The sequence below is a fragment of the Nilaparvata lugens genome, chromosome 2 (genome assembly GCF_014356525.2).
Source record: "Nilaparvata lugens isolate BPH chromosome 2, ASM1435652v1, whole genome shotgun sequence".
Taxonomy (NCBI): domain Eukaryota; kingdom Metazoa; phylum Arthropoda; class Insecta; order Hemiptera; family Delphacidae; genus Nilaparvata; species Nilaparvata lugens.
Window position 1 is genome coordinate 15,895,558 of NC_052505.1, and position 19,480 is coordinate 15,915,037.

The window sequence follows — 19,480 nt, forward strand, 5'->3', positions numbered from 1 at the left end:
TTTACCAATCAAAAGATGTTACAATGTTGTATATAATTTGTGTTACCAACATAATAAAATAATAATGTTATCATAATACTATATTTTTTATGAGAAATGAAATTGATAAAATCATACATGTCAGTGTAGTAATCAGTACTTATCTAGAGAACCATGCAAATAGATAAAAATAGTAAATAGCCTAGTGTAAAACAATCGAGCTTTAAGCTCTATGAGAGTAACATGATTCATTTTGAGGGAATGCCTTTTGAAGCAAGCAGAGTTACTTCGCAACTAAAACTTCATAGTCATTGTAGGGGATTTCCGCTCCGCCGTAAGGTATGTAGCACACTCCATGGGTTCCTTGCACCTGAAAAAAATAAAAAATCATAGTCTATTAGTTCAATACAGTATATCTGTAGCTTTGACGATCCACTACTGAGGGGTTTTCATTTTGATTAATTTATTGATTCATTATTATTATACAAGGTAAGGAGCAAGGACATTGTATGTGCAATTTATGAATTTGTCAGGGTTATGTCGCATGCGATTGACAGGTCGCAACATGCTGCTAGCATCTTCTGTGACCTGTCAAAAGCTTTTGATTGTGTGAATCACGAGATATTACTGAAAAAGTTAAGCTATTATGGAATACATGGCACCGCTCTAAAATGGTTCAGCTCATACCTTTATAATAGGCAACAATGTGTGAGAGATAAATTGTCCGCTAAATCTTCTTCATATGCTTTAGTCCCAAATGGAGTCCCTCAAGGATCCGTACTAGGACCTTTGCTTTTCCTAGTATATATTAATGATCTGACAAGTGCTGCACCTGATATAAGATTAATTATGTATGCAGATGACACAACTGCTCTGGCAACAAGCCCCGATCACATCACTCTTGCAAGTAAATTGAAAAGTGCACTGTCAGCAATGTCAAAGTGATTTAGAGCAAAACTTTACAACACAAACATAGCCAGCCATTAGTTTCAGAAGAAGATCGAACAGGAAAAAGACACAAGTTGCCAGTCACAAAAGACAACGCCCTGTTCAATATCGATCTCCACAGACACGTCATCAAAAAATTATAACTTATAAGTTTAGAATTCACATTCTACATCTGTTCTCAATAAAACTTTATTTTGAAAATGTTATTTTAAATTTTTTATACATATTCTATTTAAATAAACTGTTATCCAGTAATTTGTTAACCCTGCCTCGGTGACACCATGGAACAATGCAACAAACATTTACGATAATAAATTCTCCGTCAAAAAGTTTATCCGTCTATTGATAACTCTGACATTTACTATAAAGTTCCATAGATCTCGAATTGAAGATTCGATTCAAATGTGAGAAGAAAAATGTAATATTACAAATACCCCCCTCTTGACATAAAAAAATTTTACTGTTTGAAAATTTAAAGAAAAAATTTACATTGACCCTAATGAAAATTGTTGAAATTTAAATTCGAGAACAGTAACAATTTTTTCTAGAAAAACATTACATGTCATCCAAAAATATTGAAAATTATTATAAAAATTCATCAATAGCGTTTGTTATATGTTTCCAAACAATATCTCAAAATATAGAATATCAATATTACTTTTGATTTAGCTTTATAATTTAAAGAAAAATATCTCAACAGAAAGTTTAATATGTAAAGAATAGTTTTTGAAATTGCACATAAATTTAATAGATAGAAAAATTTAATTTTTATTGCATAAAAAAAATTAGTATGTTGAATAAAAAAAATTATATTTTTATTTTTTTATTTTTTTTTTAAATGAATTGATGAATTGTTACATTTAATTTTCACATAAAATTTCAATAAATCAAAAAATGTTCATTTCTCTCACTATTGACGCGGTTGATTTTATTGATGCACATTTTGGAAAACAGTCCGTTAAGGCACTCAGTATGATTTTCAGTTAAGTGTGACTCCAGTGTGATGACGTTAGTGTTGGGCTGATCTGGATGCAGGTAGTGTTGGGCTGATACTTGTAGTCGACTGATGCATATCAAACTCGATACAGGTGACATCTCAGTTAGCATTGCTTCATGTTTGTAGTAGACGGTGCATTCCAAACTCGATACAGGTGACATCTCAGTTGGCATTGCCTCATGCTTGTAGTAGACGACTGCATTCCAAATTCAATACAGAGTCACATAAATTTGTATCATATTTGTAATTATACAATGTACATTTCTGGCTTGAAATGACAATGTAATTCGTTTTTTGGAAAAGAGATAGATGCTGCATACAGGATTAATTTAGGTGAGGATTAATTTAGGTAAGGTTTGGTTTTTTGATATTTTCAGCTTTCAAGGTTTAGAGTTCTGCATACAGGAATAATTTAGGAGAGGATTTTTTGAATCAATTCTTTCATGATACTGTGACTGTTCTTCTGAATTCAAAGTTGTGAATGTGAACATGGATGGCAATTACCTCCAGGTAATGCAGTAGTGTTGAAGTTTGAGATACAGAGTCAGCAATAAGCATTGGCATTGCTATTTGCGTATGCTTTGGTGTCGGCTTTGGCATCGGCGTTGATATTGGCATTGGCGCAGGCATTGGCATTGGCGCAGGCATTGGCATTAGCATTGGCGCAGATTTTGGCATTGGCGTAGCTATTGGCATTGGCACAGGCATCGGCGTTGATTTTGGTGTTGGCATCAGCATTGGCGCAGGCATTGGCGTAGCTATTGGCATTGATTTTTGTTGTTGGCATTGGCGCAGATTTTGGCATTGGCGTAGCTATTGGCATTGGCGCAGGCATCGGCATTGATTTTTGTTGTTGGCATTGGCATTGGCGCAGATTTTGGCATTGGCGTAGCTATTGGCATTGGCGTTGGCGTGGCTATTGATTTTTGTTGTTGGCATCAGCATTGGCGCAGATTTTGGCATCAGCATTGGCGCAGATATTGGCGTTGACATCAGCACAGGCATCGGCAAAGATTTTGGCGTAGTTATTGGTGTTGACATTGGCGTATGAAGGAGGCTCCCTTTTCCTTTCATATTATCCTTGAAATGCAAAATTTCCAAAATCCTTGTATTTACAATTTACATCGACGCGCAATTAAAAAAGGAACATACCTGTCAAATTTCATGAAAATTATTACCGCGTTTCGCCGTAAATGCGCAACATATAAACATTTAATATCAAGAGAAATGCCAAACCGTCGACTTGAATCTTAGACCTCACTTTGCTCGGTCAATTATTATTGAAAAATTGAGTACCTACCGGTACTAGTTGTTCCTAGTTTGATTTTTATAATACTGTTTACTGTATAGTACCGGTAGGTACCCTATGTAAGTTGTATCTACTATATAGTAGGTAGCCTACCTATACTAAAACTGCAGACATATCACATCTTTTATTATACGGTACCTAACTACCTTGCTATATTATTCCTTTTTCACTAGAGTGTAGTAAGAAACTCCTGAGATAACTTTCATATAATATTACAGTACATGAAGAATATAAGGCAACAGTTTTGCTTACCTTATATTTAATAAATGGAATTAGTCTAAATTCAAAATCTAAAAATAAAAATCCATGATTTGACTAGATTCACTATTACTTTCTGGTTCACACTAAATCAAATGCTTAGGTTAGCTTAGGATACGTGGTCTCTTGCATTAACAGGACCTTTGTTTAAATGAATTCAATACTCTTCTGTTGCATAGCCTACTATGTACTTAATATAAACAAGAACTGCAATGAAAACCTATTTTTTGTAATTGAGTTGTTCCTAGTTGAAATGTTATTTTATAATGTGATCTAATTATCTAGTAGGGAAAGTGGTTTAATAAAATAGTATTTACCGTATAAATTTCGTGAATTTAAAATAAGATTAAGACCTAGCCACACGGAGAGTAATCTGCGATCTGAAGATATGGAGGCATAAATCGCTCCCTAAGATTTAAAAATATAAATACCTACCTATAGGATGACAGATCGCTATGCGTGTGGACGGGCCCTTACATTTTTATGCTGAAAACGTTATTGCATTATTCCGTGGTTCCTTTATAGTATGTGTAGGTCTAATCTAGAAAAATTATTTTTAAAAGTCAGGTGAAGTGATCCAACTTTACCGGTACTAAAATTGAAAGTTTTCCAAAGAAAAATCATAAATGTATTAATTTTATTTCTAAAAACTACACTGCTACTTGATCAGATTGTCACCTTACTTTAGTAGAATGAGAAATCAGGGAATAGGCTGGTAAAAAAGTGTCAAATAAAATATATCTTTGATTTATTCTCTGACAAAAATACACGACGAGGCATCAAGTATAAGCATAATCTATTTAAGGTAGGCCAATAGCTAGCTTGATAATCACGTAACATAACATCTAACAAATATATAAATACATTGATTTTTATTAAAATAAATATAATATTAGAAATCACATATAATTTCAAATGTTTGAAAGGTGTGGTTGTTCAGAGAAGCATTGGCGTTTCTTAGTATTTCACTGTGAGTCTAGCCGATACAGGTCGCTCATGAAGCACGATAAATAATGACAAATTTGTGCATTTCTATTACTTTACCAATCAAAAGATGTTACAATGTTGTATATAATTTGTGTTACCAACATAATAAAATAATAATGTTATCATAATACTATATTTTTTATGAGAAATGAAATTGATAAAATCATACATGTCAGTGTAGTAATCAGTACTTATCTAGAGAACCATGCAAATAGATAAAAATAGTAAATAGCCTAGTGTAAAACAATCGAGCTTTAAGCTCTATGAGAGTAACATGATTCATTTTGAGGGAATGCCTTTTGAAGCAAGCAGAGTTACTTCGCAACTAAAACTTCATAGTCATTGTAGGGGATTTCCGCTCCGCCGTAAGGTATGTAGCACACTCCATGGGTTCCTTGCACCTGAAAAAAATAAAAAATCATAGTCTATTAGTTCAATACAGTATATCTGTAGCTTTGACGATCCACTACTGAGGGGTTTTCATTTTGATTAATTTATTGATTCATTATTATTATACAAGGTAAGGAGCAAGGACATTGTATGTGCAATTTATGAATTTGTCAGGGTTATGTCGCATGCGATTGACAGGTCGCAACATGCTGCTAGCATCTTCTGTGACCTGTCAAAAGCTTTTGATTGTGTGAATCACGAGATATTACTGAAAAAGTTAAGCTATTATGGAATACATGGCACCGCTCTAAAATGGTTCAGCTCATACCTTATAATAGGCAACAATGTGTGAGAGATAAATTGTCCGCTAAATCTTCTTCATATGCTTTAGTCCCAAATGGAGTCCCTCAAGGATCCGTACTAGGACCTTTGCTTTTCCTAGTATATATTAATGATCTGACAAGTGCTGCACCTGATATAAGATTAATTATGTATGCAGATGACACAACGCTCTGGCAACAAGCCCCGATCACATCACTCTTGCAAGTAAATTGAAAAGTGCACTGTCAGCAATGTCAAAGTGGTTTGAAGCAAACGGTCTATCGTTAAACTATAATAAAAGCCATCTTATTCAATTGAGCTCTGCTCGTAATCAAACAGCAGTGAACAGAGTACATCTTCCAATAATTGAAGACAGTGTTAAAGTGTCCTCTTCAACAAAATTCCTGGGACTTATAATAGATCAGAGTTTTACTTGGAAGGAGCATATTCAGGTCCTTGCAAAAAAACTAAATCAAGCTTATTTTGTGATTCTCACCCTCTCTCACTCACTAGACAAAAGCACCCTATTGGCCGTCTACTACGCATATGTCTACTCATATCTAAGCTATGGAACCATTTTCTGGGGAAATTCTGTTGATAGCGGTAAAATTTTTATAATCCAGAAAAAAATAATAAGAGTCATTTGTGGATTGAGATCAAGAGATTCTTGCAAAGCATTCTTCAAAAACCTAAACATTCTAACGCTACCATCTATTTTTATCTATCAATTGTTAGTTTTTGTTAAACATAATTTAGATAAATTTCAATTCTGCACAGATAATCACGGGTATAATACACGTAATAGTAGTCTCATTGCTTTTCCAGTACATAGGCACACAGCTCTAGAAAAAACTCCATTCTACTCTGGAATACGTTATTTTAATAAATTACCTGCAGCCATCAGAAATCTAGATTCAATAAACAAATTCAAACTAACAGTCAGAAAAATGCTAGTAGAGAAAGCCCTATACTCTGCTGCCGAATTTTAATTTGTGAAAAGGGGCTGTAGAGTGTAACTTAACTTTTTGTGACTTTCATTTCCATGTGAATTTGATGAGATACATTATAGAGTGTATTTATTTGTTTTACTTTCAAGAAGTTAGAACTAAGTCTTTTAAATATAATTTTGTTCTAGTATTGACATGTCACCAGTCAAATGAGTGTTACTCAAAAATTGATGTAATGTGACGATAAATAAATGAAATGAAATGAAATAAGGCACTCGTTATTATTTATTCATTCATACAATAAGTACATCATCACAATGATAGGGAGAGTAAAAATAAGATAACCTTGTACTATTTCTCCTCCAAATTTAGAAAGGGTTACACTTAGTCCGAAATAGGTTATGTATTGTAGTTCTTCACTTCACAAAATGTTCAGTCCTTAAATATGTTCACAAAGTAGATTTTCAAATTTAGATGCTTCAGAACCAAAAATAGAACAGATATTTCACATTTTTATCACTTAAATAGAGAAGATTCACATATTAAAGAAATAATTTTGAAAACGGATCGAAAAACAAACTTATTCTAAAAGCACAGCTCTATTGGCACTATAATTAGGTATTAAAATGAAATTCACAAAATTATTTCAAAGTCAAATATTCTAACAAATCGTGAGAACCCAAATGGAAATTTTGGTTTTGTACAGAAAAATAGTTACTTTTCAAATATTACTCCAGTAAAGTGGCGACCATCATTTTTCAAGTCTCACGAACACATAAATAGACAAAATTTTCGGTATTGGACTGTTCAAAATCTAATAGAAAGGCCACTCTATTCGCTAAAAGTGATTGTCTGGTGTGCGATGTCTTCAAATGGATAATTGGTCCATATTTTTTAAAGAATGATAACGGCCACACTGTTACAGTAACATCAGATCGCTATGTTCACATACTGAACAACTTCCTGATTTCTGAACTTCGATGATTTCATGTGAATGAAAACAATTATTATTCTCAACAAGATTCAGCAACTGTAGTGAGGTCCACGTTATAATGGCAGTGTTTGATTAGCAATAATTGTATTGATATCCTTTTCTATCATTTAACAAAACGGATAGCGCTATCACTTTCTCGCTTTGCTCTGTTGCCAGATCGTCTTTTAACAATGTAGAAAATAATTAACTAACAAAATATTTATTCTTGATTATGAAAATTCATTATAAAATCATTGAAAAATATAATTTCTTGCTTGATAAAGTAAAATTGATTTTAAATATAATTTTGAAATATTAATTTTGAAATTTTAACTGATTTTTGAAATATAATTCATTTTAAACGAGAATGAACAGTTAATATTACATCAATAAAGCGGTATCAGTTACCCTCCATAGAAGGCATTGACAAGACAGAGGATCGGCAACGTTTTACTCCTATCTTTCTCCACTGTCATTATAGAGTGGACCTTACTATAGCAATACGACTTGTAACGACCTGCTAGACTTTGACAAAAGTCTACGTTCCAGAGGATTCCAAACAAGGTTGGAATTTGAGAAGGAAGAAGCGCTATTAGAGACTGGGACGTTTGTCCCGCCTCGATATCTAAATTTTTGGCGACGTGAGAGAGCCGGTTACCGAGAGTCCCCACGACTCTCACGAGTGGGGACTTGTCACCCCACAATGAAGTTCTACTTCGAGGTTCCAGATGATCCAAACGAGGCTGGAATCGGAAACGGAGTACTATTACAGGCTGGGCACGTCTGTCCCGTCTCTGGTTCTCTAGATAAGTACTGATTGCAACAGACATCTATGATTTTATCAATTTCATCTCTCATCTTTTGACGACTTGAGAGAGCCGGTTACACGAAGTGACCGCCTGTACGTGGACTAGGAGATAGGCCGAGGTGCGAGCGGTTCCAGATTCAAATGTAAGCTGATGAGAAGGGCTAATGGGGACGACATTTCGAGGTTGCGGACACCACCCTCTTCCAGGTGAGAAATCCGGTTACCCGAGACATCTTTCAACAGCACGGTGCTGTCGCCTGGACACTGTTCTGAATCCTGTCTCATCACGCAATAAACCATGAGGCAGTGTGAAAACACGGCCCTTCTTTCATAAATATTCTCCATTCTCTAAGTGACCTCGTGGTGATCTTCTTAGGCCTTGCCGACGACGGGAAGTCACACCATCAGCACGAAGGGGTCTCACCGCCCCCGAAAAGTATTCACTTCTTTATTTCAACCAGCAGCAGGAGCCAGGGTGGTTGAAAGGCACCACACTAGCAGCTATAGCCCCTATTGCGGCCCGCCTGAGTCTAGCCGGCCCAGGGCGACCCTGGGAATTCTTATATAAGAAGGTGTGGGTCAAAGTATGTTCAGAGTGTGCAGAATGATGGTCACCATCTTACTGGAGTAATATTGAAAAGTAACAATTTTTCTTTATAAAACGAACATTTCCATTTTTTTGTTTTTGTTACAATTTGTTGTAATATATATGACTTGAAAATATTTTCTGTGAAATTTATTTCAATACATAAAATAGTGCCGTTTGACTGCTCAACCTTCTATCAACAATAAATAGCAACTAATCTATATTATAATAAAGGAAAGAACTGGCTTATACACGTACGGGTTAGGAAATTCACGAATGACGCATCATCACGTCTGAACTACTGTACTGATTAACTTGAAATTTTGCATTCTTAATTTACCGAGGATGGTTATAGGCCTATTTTAGATTCTTCTAAACTTACTAGAGTAATATTGAAAAGTAACACTTTTTCTTTATAAAACCAAAATTTCCATTTTTTTTTTGTTACAATTTGTTGTAATATACATGACTTGAAAATATTTTCTGTGAAATTTATTTCAATACATAAAATAGTGCCGTTTGACTGCTCAACCTTGTATCAACAATAAACAGCAACTAATCTATATTATAATAAAGGAAAGAACTGGCTTATACACGTACGGGATAGGAAATTCATGAATGACGCATCATCACGTCTGAACTACTGTACTGATTAACTTGAAATTTTGCATTCTTAATTTACCGAGGATGGTTATAGGCCTATTTTAGATTCTTCAAGATCTCAGTAGGTCTAGTTTGTAATCAGACCATTGCGGAGCATGGGTTACCTGCTAGTATTGGATAAAATATACAAAGGTATATAAAATATACTTGAATCACAGCTACCCACTATAGAAGGCAGTTGGAGACATCAATTTCAATAAAATAAAGTTGATACCTTTCCGACAGCCGACGCACCCTCGTGAGTAGCGCGACCAATGTAGAGCGTCTCGCCGTCTTCGGTCTGCCCCGCCTCCAGGGCACCAGACGGCACCTGTCCGCTCGCAGACGGCATCCACGTCACCTCGCATCCGGTCAGCACCTTCAATCAATCCACCATCACTACTCACATCATGGGGCGTTTACATTGGTCACTTGAATTCAATTTTTGTATAAAATAAATGAGTTTTGCAAATTTGAAGTCGACTTTACAAGAACTTAATCCACTGCACCAATGTAGACCCTTCTTCAAAGTTTGTGGATGTTGACCATGTATGACCTCTTGATTTAACTTGGATCTTCAAGGTACAATCTAACCTACGAATGGGGAAAGGAGATCAAACAGTTGTCAGTCAATGTAGAATGTATAAAAAAAGCTAAATAGAAAAGTATGACATTTTAGTTGATGCTTCTATTGTCTCTCTGCTCAGGCTGTTAAAGAATTTTTGAATGCATTATTTTGTTGATGGTTGTACTCCATGTTTTCAATTTGCATTGTATGCTTGAATTGAATAATAGAAAACTATATTTATCTATCTAAGTGTAAAAATGAAGACATTTATCTAATTATATTTTAAACTGTTCTAGTCTGTTGAAAGTTTTCATTATCAAATGAGAACAAAGTTGAGAGGTTGTTGAACTATGTTGGTGACTTCTGCATTATCCATTTACTAATTCATATCATTAATAGAATTACAAATCATAATAAAGATATGATTGGGCTAGAGCAACAGGTCTAGCTCAAAACTGCTCTACTCCCAAATTTCGTAGATAGTAAACTTTCTAGAAGGTAGGTTATATTTTCACTTCCAAGAATTCAAGTCCAATTTTATGTCCGGTATGCTTTAATATATTCGCCCTTATATTTTTCAGTGATTTCAATTTAGAAAGATTCAACCAGAAATTTATTTCCTGGTCAAGTATGTGGAAGCCATGCATATTTTTACCGAAAGAAGAGTGTCCTCCTGAAGGAATAGGCAAGATATTCTATTGATTCTAAATACAGTCGAACCTCTCTATAACGAACCTCCACTTAACGAAATCCTCTACACAACGAATTTTTACCTGGTCCCATGACACTTTAGAGTTTTTGCTGCTTATTTACCTATATTTAACGAATTTCTGACCTCTCAACAACAAAGTTTTCTCTTGACTTCAACATACAAAGTGTAGTGTGTATAGGAAGTAAACGGTCATTTTCAAGGAATTCTTTAGTTTCAGCAGAAAGGTTAATAGACTAAAATAATGGCAATTCAGGTAGGAAGAAAAGATAGGAAATTTTCGTTTTGAGTTATTATACTATTTATAGTGACGTTATTGACAAAATAACCGTATTTTGTGTTCCATCTAATAGTAGTGTAAAAAGATGAAAAATATTGCTACAGAGTATGTACTTTGATTAAACTCTACTAATAGTACAAATCAAGCTTTCTGGTGAGTTTACTTACTTATTACGTTCTACAAAAAACATGTTTTTTTCAACAGCACGAATTTTCAAATTTCCATATCAATATTGGCCTAATAGGTACCATACCTATGTTCGCGATGATATGTTTTATATACCATATTTATTTATTTACCGCCGTGATACGATATTATACAATTGATAGGATCGTGGCAGTTTTCTTGACAGAACCTCTCAATAACGAATACCTCTCGGCAGCGATTTCCTCTCTCAGACGTTTTCTCGGGATAATCGACTTCGTTATACAGAGGTTCGACTGTATAATTTTCAGTAGACACAAAAAAAAAATGATTGTAAGAGTAATATTATATTAGTATATAATTGTTTTTTTCAATTCCTTAATCAATGGTTGATTTTGAATGAAATTCATTAGTATTAAGTAATTGAATTACAAAAGAGCCAGGAATAGCATGTTGGCGTGTTGGTTTTTCAAAAAGAGAGCAACAGGTATTCGATGTGCATGCTCTTACAATATCGAGCATTCTGAAAGATTCAGCCGTCCAAAAGTATTGAAACTCTAGAAAAATTGAAGATAAATTATTTTATGAATCGTAGGAGATGTCGATGGGACTTGAAAGCTATGTACTTTTTGAGAAAAAGACTTACAAAGTTTGAGCAAATTTCTTCTAAAAAAGTAGAATTATCTGGGTAGTCTACCTAGATAGAATACAAGGTAGTGGTCACGCGCATCTCGATCCATTGATGATCAGAGTCAGATAGATGATAGGTGTGACGTCATTGGTGCTCTAAAAATGTATTCTTCCTTTCTTTTCCATGTCAACTTGAGCATTTTTCATAGAAAAAATAGGAAGAATAAAGTTTTAGAGCACTAATGACGTCACACCGATCATCTGATTCTGATCGTCAAAAGATCGAGATGCGCGTGACCACTACCTTGTATTCTAGGAACCTTGATAATTTATACTTTTGTTAGAATAAATATACAGTTTTAAGCTAACCCCGTCCTCGGAAATACCAATTATCATCATCTCTACTACTTTTGGTACTTATATTTCGAGTGTACCTCGTATTCGGCGATGCCATGCTCCTCGCCGCCCCAGGGCACATAGCAGACGCCATGCGAAGGCACCACCTTGCCGGGGATGAGTGCGCCACTGTCGTGCTTGGCTCTCCCGACATACAGCTGCTCGCTGCCGTTGTCCAGTCCGGCGGGGATAGCATTAGGTGGCACCGGCTCTCCTCCGGCCACTGGAACCCAGGTAGCAGGCGCTCCGCTCTCCACCGGCGTCTCCACGTTCCAGCCGGGCTGGGCTGCCGGGGCTGCAACAAAGTGAAACGGTAAGGTGGGGACTAAAAGACATTGAGATAAAGTAGAGAGTAACATTTTGAATATTAATACTTGCGTGGCCGGTTTCCGAACTCGGGATTCAAAGTTCTAGACTTTGAACAGCTGAGTCAGAAAATTGGCGTAGAAAGGGGGCATAGTCGCTGTTTTTATGATAATCTTTATTTTCTCATTTCTATAATTGGAAACGTTTTTCCTTGACGAAATGAAACATTCCTATATAATTCAAAATAGCTGAAACTTTACAATATTTTATCTTTATTACTTTCCTTGTCCTATTACCATAGGTAAGGAAAGTATTGCTTTCCGAAAAAAATTAAGGTACCCCAATTTCTAAATTTCTATACGTTTCAAGGTCCCCTGGGTCCAAAAAAGTGGTTTTTGGGTATTGGTCTGTATGTTTGTGTGTGTGTGTGTGTGTGTGTGTGTATATATATGAGTGTATGTGCGTCTGTGTACACGATATCTCATCTCCCAATTAACGGAATGACTTGAAATGTGGTACTTAAGGTCCTTACGATATAAGTATCCGACACGAACAATTTCGATCAAATGCAATTCAAGATGGCGGCTAAAATGGCGAAAATGTTGTCAAAAACAGAGTTTTTCGCGATTTTCTCGAAAATGGCTCCAACAATTTTGATCAAATTCATACCTAGAATAGTCATTGATATGCTATATCAGCTGCCACAAGTCCCATATCTGTAAAAATTCCAGGAGCTCCGCCCCATCTATGCAAAGTTTGATTTTAGATTTCCAATTATCAGGTCTCAGATATAATTTAAACAAAAATTTTCAAGTGGAAAAGATTAAGCATGAGAATCTCTACAATTAATGTCCAGTAACATTTTCACCTAAAATTGAAAATAAGTTTGAAATTTGAGAAAATGTGATTTTTCAATAATTGCAAACTGTTGGCAACTGTTGATTCTATTAAATCATTCACTATGAAGAGATATAAGATCTCGTGTGTATCCAGCGTTATTGTGCTGTCACCAGCTGGCTCACATCTTTGACTTGTGATGCGCGGGAACACTAGCGTCAGGTGATCAATTTTCATAACGGCAAGGAAAGTTGTGTGAGTGCGCCACACCAGATTTTTTTATTTTGTGATCAATTTTCTAGTTTTTCGAATTTTAATTTAAACATGGACTGCGACTACGTCCCGTTTCGGAAAGCCAATTTTCTGACTCCAGCTGTTTTAAGTCTAGAACTTAGCTGAATCCCGAGCTCGGAAACCGGCTCTAAAAGACTGCTGAAAGAAGGATGTGTACGCATATTATTAGTTTACGGTATAGTTACTGTATAAAGAATTTACAGTATAGTTACTATAAAACTTTATACAGTAACTGTAGTTTATGGTACGAGCACCGGAAAGTAGATGTACGATACGAGCATGTTTACGGTACGATCAAGATAGTTCCCACACGAGGCTTGTCGAGTTCGGGATTTTATGCGAGTACCATGAACATCTTCCACAGTGATAATTTCTAAAGGTGCGTACAGACTTAAGCTGGATTAGCACAGAACAGTGGTAGTGGATAGTGGAAACATAATTTCTACGAGTTCCAATTGGATCAGCCCGATCGAGTATTATTCTTTATGAATAATACTCTTTAATCTTTATTATTATTTATGAATAATACCATTAGAACTTATGGGAATTATATTTTCACTGTCACAGTTGAGTGCGAATCCATCTTAATATGCACACACGCATTTCGCTTTTCATCAGCTGTTTATTACACTGTATGTTACTGTTGCTGTAGTTTGTACAAATTTAGATATAGTAAGCATAACATCAGCTGATGAAAATCGAAATGTTCGTGTTCGAGGCGCATAAGTCTGTATGCGAATCTTTATGAATGCTGAAAACACTGTCGCTCAAAAAAAACTGATATTACGGTTGCGCAATCACTTAGGAAACATTTTTACTGGTGAAATTTTTGAAAATATTTCAATCCAAATACAATTAAGTTAACAAAATGATTTAATTTCTATGGATCTTCAATTTTAAGAATCTTCAAGATATAATTTAGTGGCATCCCGACACATATTCATATATAGTGGGGGCCAAATTTTCTTGGATCAGCAAATAATCAACCAATTGTATTAATACTTTGTAAATAATTGTAGCTTATACCGTATGCTTTTTGTAATCATGTCTATATTTTGAATAAACTCCTCTGGACGTGTTGTACCCTCGACCAGAGAAATTATTATTATTATACTTTATTTATCTCTTTTTTTGTTTTGAGAATATCAATTCTAGGGAAATTTTATCTGTTTAAAAAAATTGAGTTATTTTAACGTTTTTATACTGTAGTATGATAACGATTCCAATTCATGAATATTACTGTAATATGATAATATAAGTTTTATATTTTATATTACTGATTCTATGTGCATTATGAATGTTTTATGGCAATTTATTGTTGATATAAAATTGTTGTTCAGGACGAATAAATGATTATGATGAAATAATGTGAAAAAGTGATCGCGTTGAATTCCATCATCACAAAATTATGTTTTATAACGGGCTACATAGATATTGTATACAAATATAATACACATATATTGCTAAAGCAAATCATATCTTAAATGCACAACCATATATTTAAAGATAACTACAATGCGTCCTAGACCATGTATTGAGGATATAAAGATAAATTATTTTGTGATAATATTAATTATAAGCTTCTTGAAATTATATAATGTTATATAGTAATTATATATATCATGTAGAGTGATATTGATAAGATGTAAGTCTAAGAGGAGAACACTCTTATCAAATTCAATTGAAAAAAGGAGTAGCCATGTTGGGAAATAAGTAGTAATAGATTAAAAAGCATTCTATTTTCCAGGCCCTGAAAAGCTGATAGAGCATTTATAAACGATGAATGAGCAAAGATAATTACAATGAATGATGATTACAATATATTAAAATATTGCTTGCTGCCTAGACCGTATAGCGCAAGCAAAAATTTATCAGTTTACAACAAACCGTTGATTCCGTTAAAAGTTGGGATTACAGGAGTGGTATGATTTGAAGGGGCCAATATTCCATCCAAATTCCAGCCAGGTATGCAGGGAACTACTGTAACAATTACGATTTTTAGAGAAGAATTTACATTAATTTACAAGATAAATTTTTACGGAGAAATTCATCAATTGAAGATTGGAGCAGTGATTGGAAGAATTGATTCATGTATGGAAATGAATATTTGAATATTTTTGGAATATTTTTAGTCAGGTACTTTTTTTTAGGAATAATATCAACCTTTCTTTAAACGTTCAAAAATTTTCACCAAACAAGCATTCACCAATAATTTTAGTGTTCTGTAGTGAAATTCAAGTTATAAAATCAGTGAACATGATAGGACGGCAAGGTTGCCAATTTTTTCACATTTTTCTATAGGAATTAGCTGTGATGTGATACAAGACATCCCGGAATATGCGATACAATATTACTTGTGGATTTTTCCATAAACGATCTATACTATGGGATATATTTTCTCTATTACACTATCAAATTTGATAAAATGTTAGATAAAAGTTAATGTTGTCCAAAGGTTGAGGTTATGATATCACACACTGCTTCGTCACTTGATATTTAGTCCAGGAATAATTTGAAGATTTTAAATTTTGAAGGTTGAAATAATGAATCACAGAATCTTAATAAAAATCTCAAGAAATATTGCACTCATTTGAATAATTTGATATTATATTGTACAAATAGTGTTTGTGCAATCTATGACGAGCAACAAATAGAGTGATTACCGTCAATAACCCATTCGCCAGTGGCTCCCCATCCGGTGCATACACCGTAGTGGGTGACAACGAATGGTTCGGGGTCCTCCCAGCTGATGAAGGGCTCAGCCTCACCCTGGCGACCCACCGCGATCGCACCGCCGTTCCAGCGCAACCAGAAGCCCAGCGACTCGTCCGCATTCAGGATGTTCGGCGTCTCTACCAACGCCGCGTCTGGCTTCGCCTTGTTCTTGCGGATTGCTGACTTTGCGTTCGACCAGCCGCCGATGAAGATCTGACACACAATCAGCACTATTAATTCAAATTTACTTACTGCAATTTACATTGTGAATCATCAATAATAACTCAATAAAACACATTGAAATGTGAATAAAAGGAAAATGAATTCAATTCAATTTTTTACCAAAAAACACAAAAAAAAACAATACAAAGATGTGACAATTAGAAAAAAACAATAATTAGTATTCTAAATATGTCAACTATCTGTAAAGTACGGCTCCAGGTGAATAACTACTAGCATAAGTGAAACAATTGTTCGCCAGTAGGAGTAGAGACTTAATTATTTTTAAATCTTGAACTAATAATTTAAAATGGAATCTCTAATGCAAACAATGGAAAGTATATTCAAAATAAATGCTATCAATTTTGAATTAATCCTGACAATAATGATTTAATAATTTTTTTATTGCGGATGATGCCCACATGAGCTTTTTGCTTGTGCGTGGGTAATGGAAAGTGCGTTGGAAAATTGATGAGATGATCAAACGTCTATGCTATCGACGGGATTCAAACCCACAAACCAGGTGGTGCTAGAAGAACAAAGTTTGTAACGTTCTTTACCACTAGACCAACCCGGCCAGAAATTTATTTATTTGCAGTAGCAGAAGTCTTCGGGGTGATTTACAGCATTTAATTTGGATTTTCGTTTAATGATAATTATTAATTCATTAGCATTTGAATAATCGCAATATCTCAGTATTTTCCATAAGTGGATTTATTTATTTGAAAAAAAAACAAAATATAAGAGAACTTTACAAAAAAAACTATGCTACTGCACTAAACTGAAGCACAAAGAAATAGAAATACAGGAACTACTAATCTATTACAATAGAAATAATTAAATTAAACATTACAACATAATCAAATACATATTATCCTTATTCATAACATTATAGATGATAATAATAATAAAATAGTCATTTAATGATCCTTCTCACAGTAAATATAGTCTATAATTATTATGCTCCTACGAGTACAGTGAGGCAAAAAAGCCGGTAAATGGAAGATTCCTTGATCGACAGTGTGAGTCGTAAAATAAGCTTAAAATTAATAAGAATAAGGTAATAACTTAGATTCAGCCTATGCAAAGTTTAACATGAAATTGATAAATGATAATATAAATTATATGAAAGTCAGTGATTGGGAGTAATTCAAATTCAGTTCAGCCATGTCTTAGCAAACTTCGTGAGTGGCTTCCTTACATCAAAATAACAAGAAAAGTTTCAGTAAACATGGGTCTTGGAATGCTTTGTTACCGAGATAATAAAGGCGGAAAATTGCACATTTTTCTCCAAATTGATAACTTTATTATTTTGTCGGTCTCTACATGAGGTCAGTCTATTTTAGGAGCAAAATACATCCAGTAGGATAAGATAATAAGGGCCAAGCCACTCGAGGCGTTTATAGAGGAGTAAGCAGGATAGAAAGCTCTTCGATTGGCTGGTTAGGTTGGGGTGTTGGGTTAACCAGCCAATTTGAGAGCTACCTTCCCTGCCGACTCGTCTGAAAACGCTTCGTGTTGCTTGGCCCTAAAGTGTAGGTTTGTGGTGGTTGATGACTTACTTCATAGATGGGCTCACTTTCGGAGGGTCCCGTCGTGAGGGCGATGTGGGCATCGTTGGCTGCTTTCACTTTGAAGTGCAGCGATCCACCTGACACCTCGTTGAATTGGTATTCAAGTTTATCCTCGGTCGACAATTCTGCAACAAATACAATATTATCACTCAAACTTCATCCCAGCTACAACTAACCGATTATTCACTAATTTTCCAGTGTGGAGAATATTAAGATCATAATTAAAAATAAAAATTGTAGTATATAATATGATCATCGGTCAACAATTTGACCCCCATCTATAACTAACCGATTAGTCGCTGCTAATTTTCCAGTGTGGAGAATATTAAGATCAAAATTGAAAATAAAAATTGTGTTATATAATATGATCCTCGGTCGACAATTTGACCCCCCATCTATAACTAACCGATTAGTCGCTGCTAATTTTCCAGTGTGGAAAATATTAAGATCAAAATTGAAAATAAAAATTGTATTATATAATATGATCCTCGGTCGACAATTTGACCCCCAGCTATAACTAACCGATTAGTCCATAATTTTCCAGTAAGGAAAATATAAAGATCATAATTAGAAATAAAAATTGAAGAATATATAATAAGATCCTCGGTCGACAATTTGACAGAGTCATTTAGGATGAATATAGTCCATGCAGAGAAACATTTACCATTGATTATATTTTGTTTTGTAAAGTGTTTCTACGTTTAAAATAGATAATTGAATATTGAATTCTGCAAAAATGCAAAATAATGTTATAATTACGGAAATATGGGCTAAACCCAGTAATAACTAATTTCCTAGTGTATCCATGTTTATTTTTATTACGTCAAAAACATCCTAATATTGAAGAGAACAAGCGCATCTAGGCAATCATTAAAACTTACAATGTAGACAATCATTATCATCATGATTAAACTCAAATTTGTGGTATTTCATCTATCAAAGTGATTTTATTTGACTAAAGATTAAATAGGAATTAGAACACGACAGTAATATATGGTGATAATTACAGACGTAATTCCAGTTTAAAAGTGAATGAACTATAATGATATTCACGATATCAATTTAGTGGAAATAATAAAAAATCAGAGTTGCCAAATTTTATGTTTCCACTGCTTTCTGTAGTAGATGGTTGTGATTCAAGACACGTCCCGATGTAATATTAATTGTTGATACTTGTTACAGTATCAAGATCGATTCTATCTAAAAAAAAGTTTATCAAGTGGATATAATCACCAAGAAAAAATATACCCTCATGATTGAATCATACATTTTCTTAAATGAGATTGAATATTTTGTTAGTTCATTATATTTCTTAATAGATTTGGCAACATAAGGTAGAAAAGGATAGAGAAAGCAATTTGCTTTGTGTAATGACAGACAACAAGGATAGCAAATGTTAATCAGGTGCTGAGTTTATAACATGAATTTCACTAAAGGAAAGAAATTTGATTGTCCAGTTTTCCAACACCTACAAAATTGAGGACGATTTTATAACACGATGTTAGATGAAGCCTAAAAATATTAATACAATATACGGTAGAAAAAAATCGATGAATGTTGCATTCCAAGAAGATTGCAAATTGGAGCATTCCGTGACTGAATTTGGAGCTTCAGAATACGAATACAAGCACGGTATTGATCAAGGCAGCTTGCACGATATTTG

General features: G+C 34.4%; 2 protein-coding genes across 2 annotated transcripts in view; both read right to left on the bottom strand.

The window, feature by feature from the left end:
• Positions 1-273: 273 nt before the first annotated feature.
• On the bottom strand, positions 274-18,676 carry LOC111059190. The gene is made up of 7 exons (XM_039419997.1): positions 18,673-18,676; positions 17,806-17,942; positions 15,973-16,237; positions 11,911-12,167; positions 9,381-9,524; positions 4,797-4,879; positions 274-349 (listed from the first exon to the last, which is right to left on the bottom strand). Exons 1-7 carry the CDS (start codon positions 18,674-18,676, stop codon positions 274-276), a joined length of 966 nt encoding a protein of 321 aa, XP_039275931.1.
• The window catches only part of LOC111052277 (mutS protein homolog 5), a 68,105-nt gene continuing 64,597 nt past the window's right edge, over positions 15,973-19,480 (bottom strand). Inside the window, exons 21-22 of the mRNA XM_039419999.1 lie at positions 17,806-17,942; positions 15,973-16,237 (exon numbers count right to left, since the gene is read on the bottom strand). The gene's annotated coding sequence lies outside the window, so the exon portion shown is untranslated. The remainder of the gene's footprint in view (positions 16,238-17,805; positions 17,943-19,480) is intronic.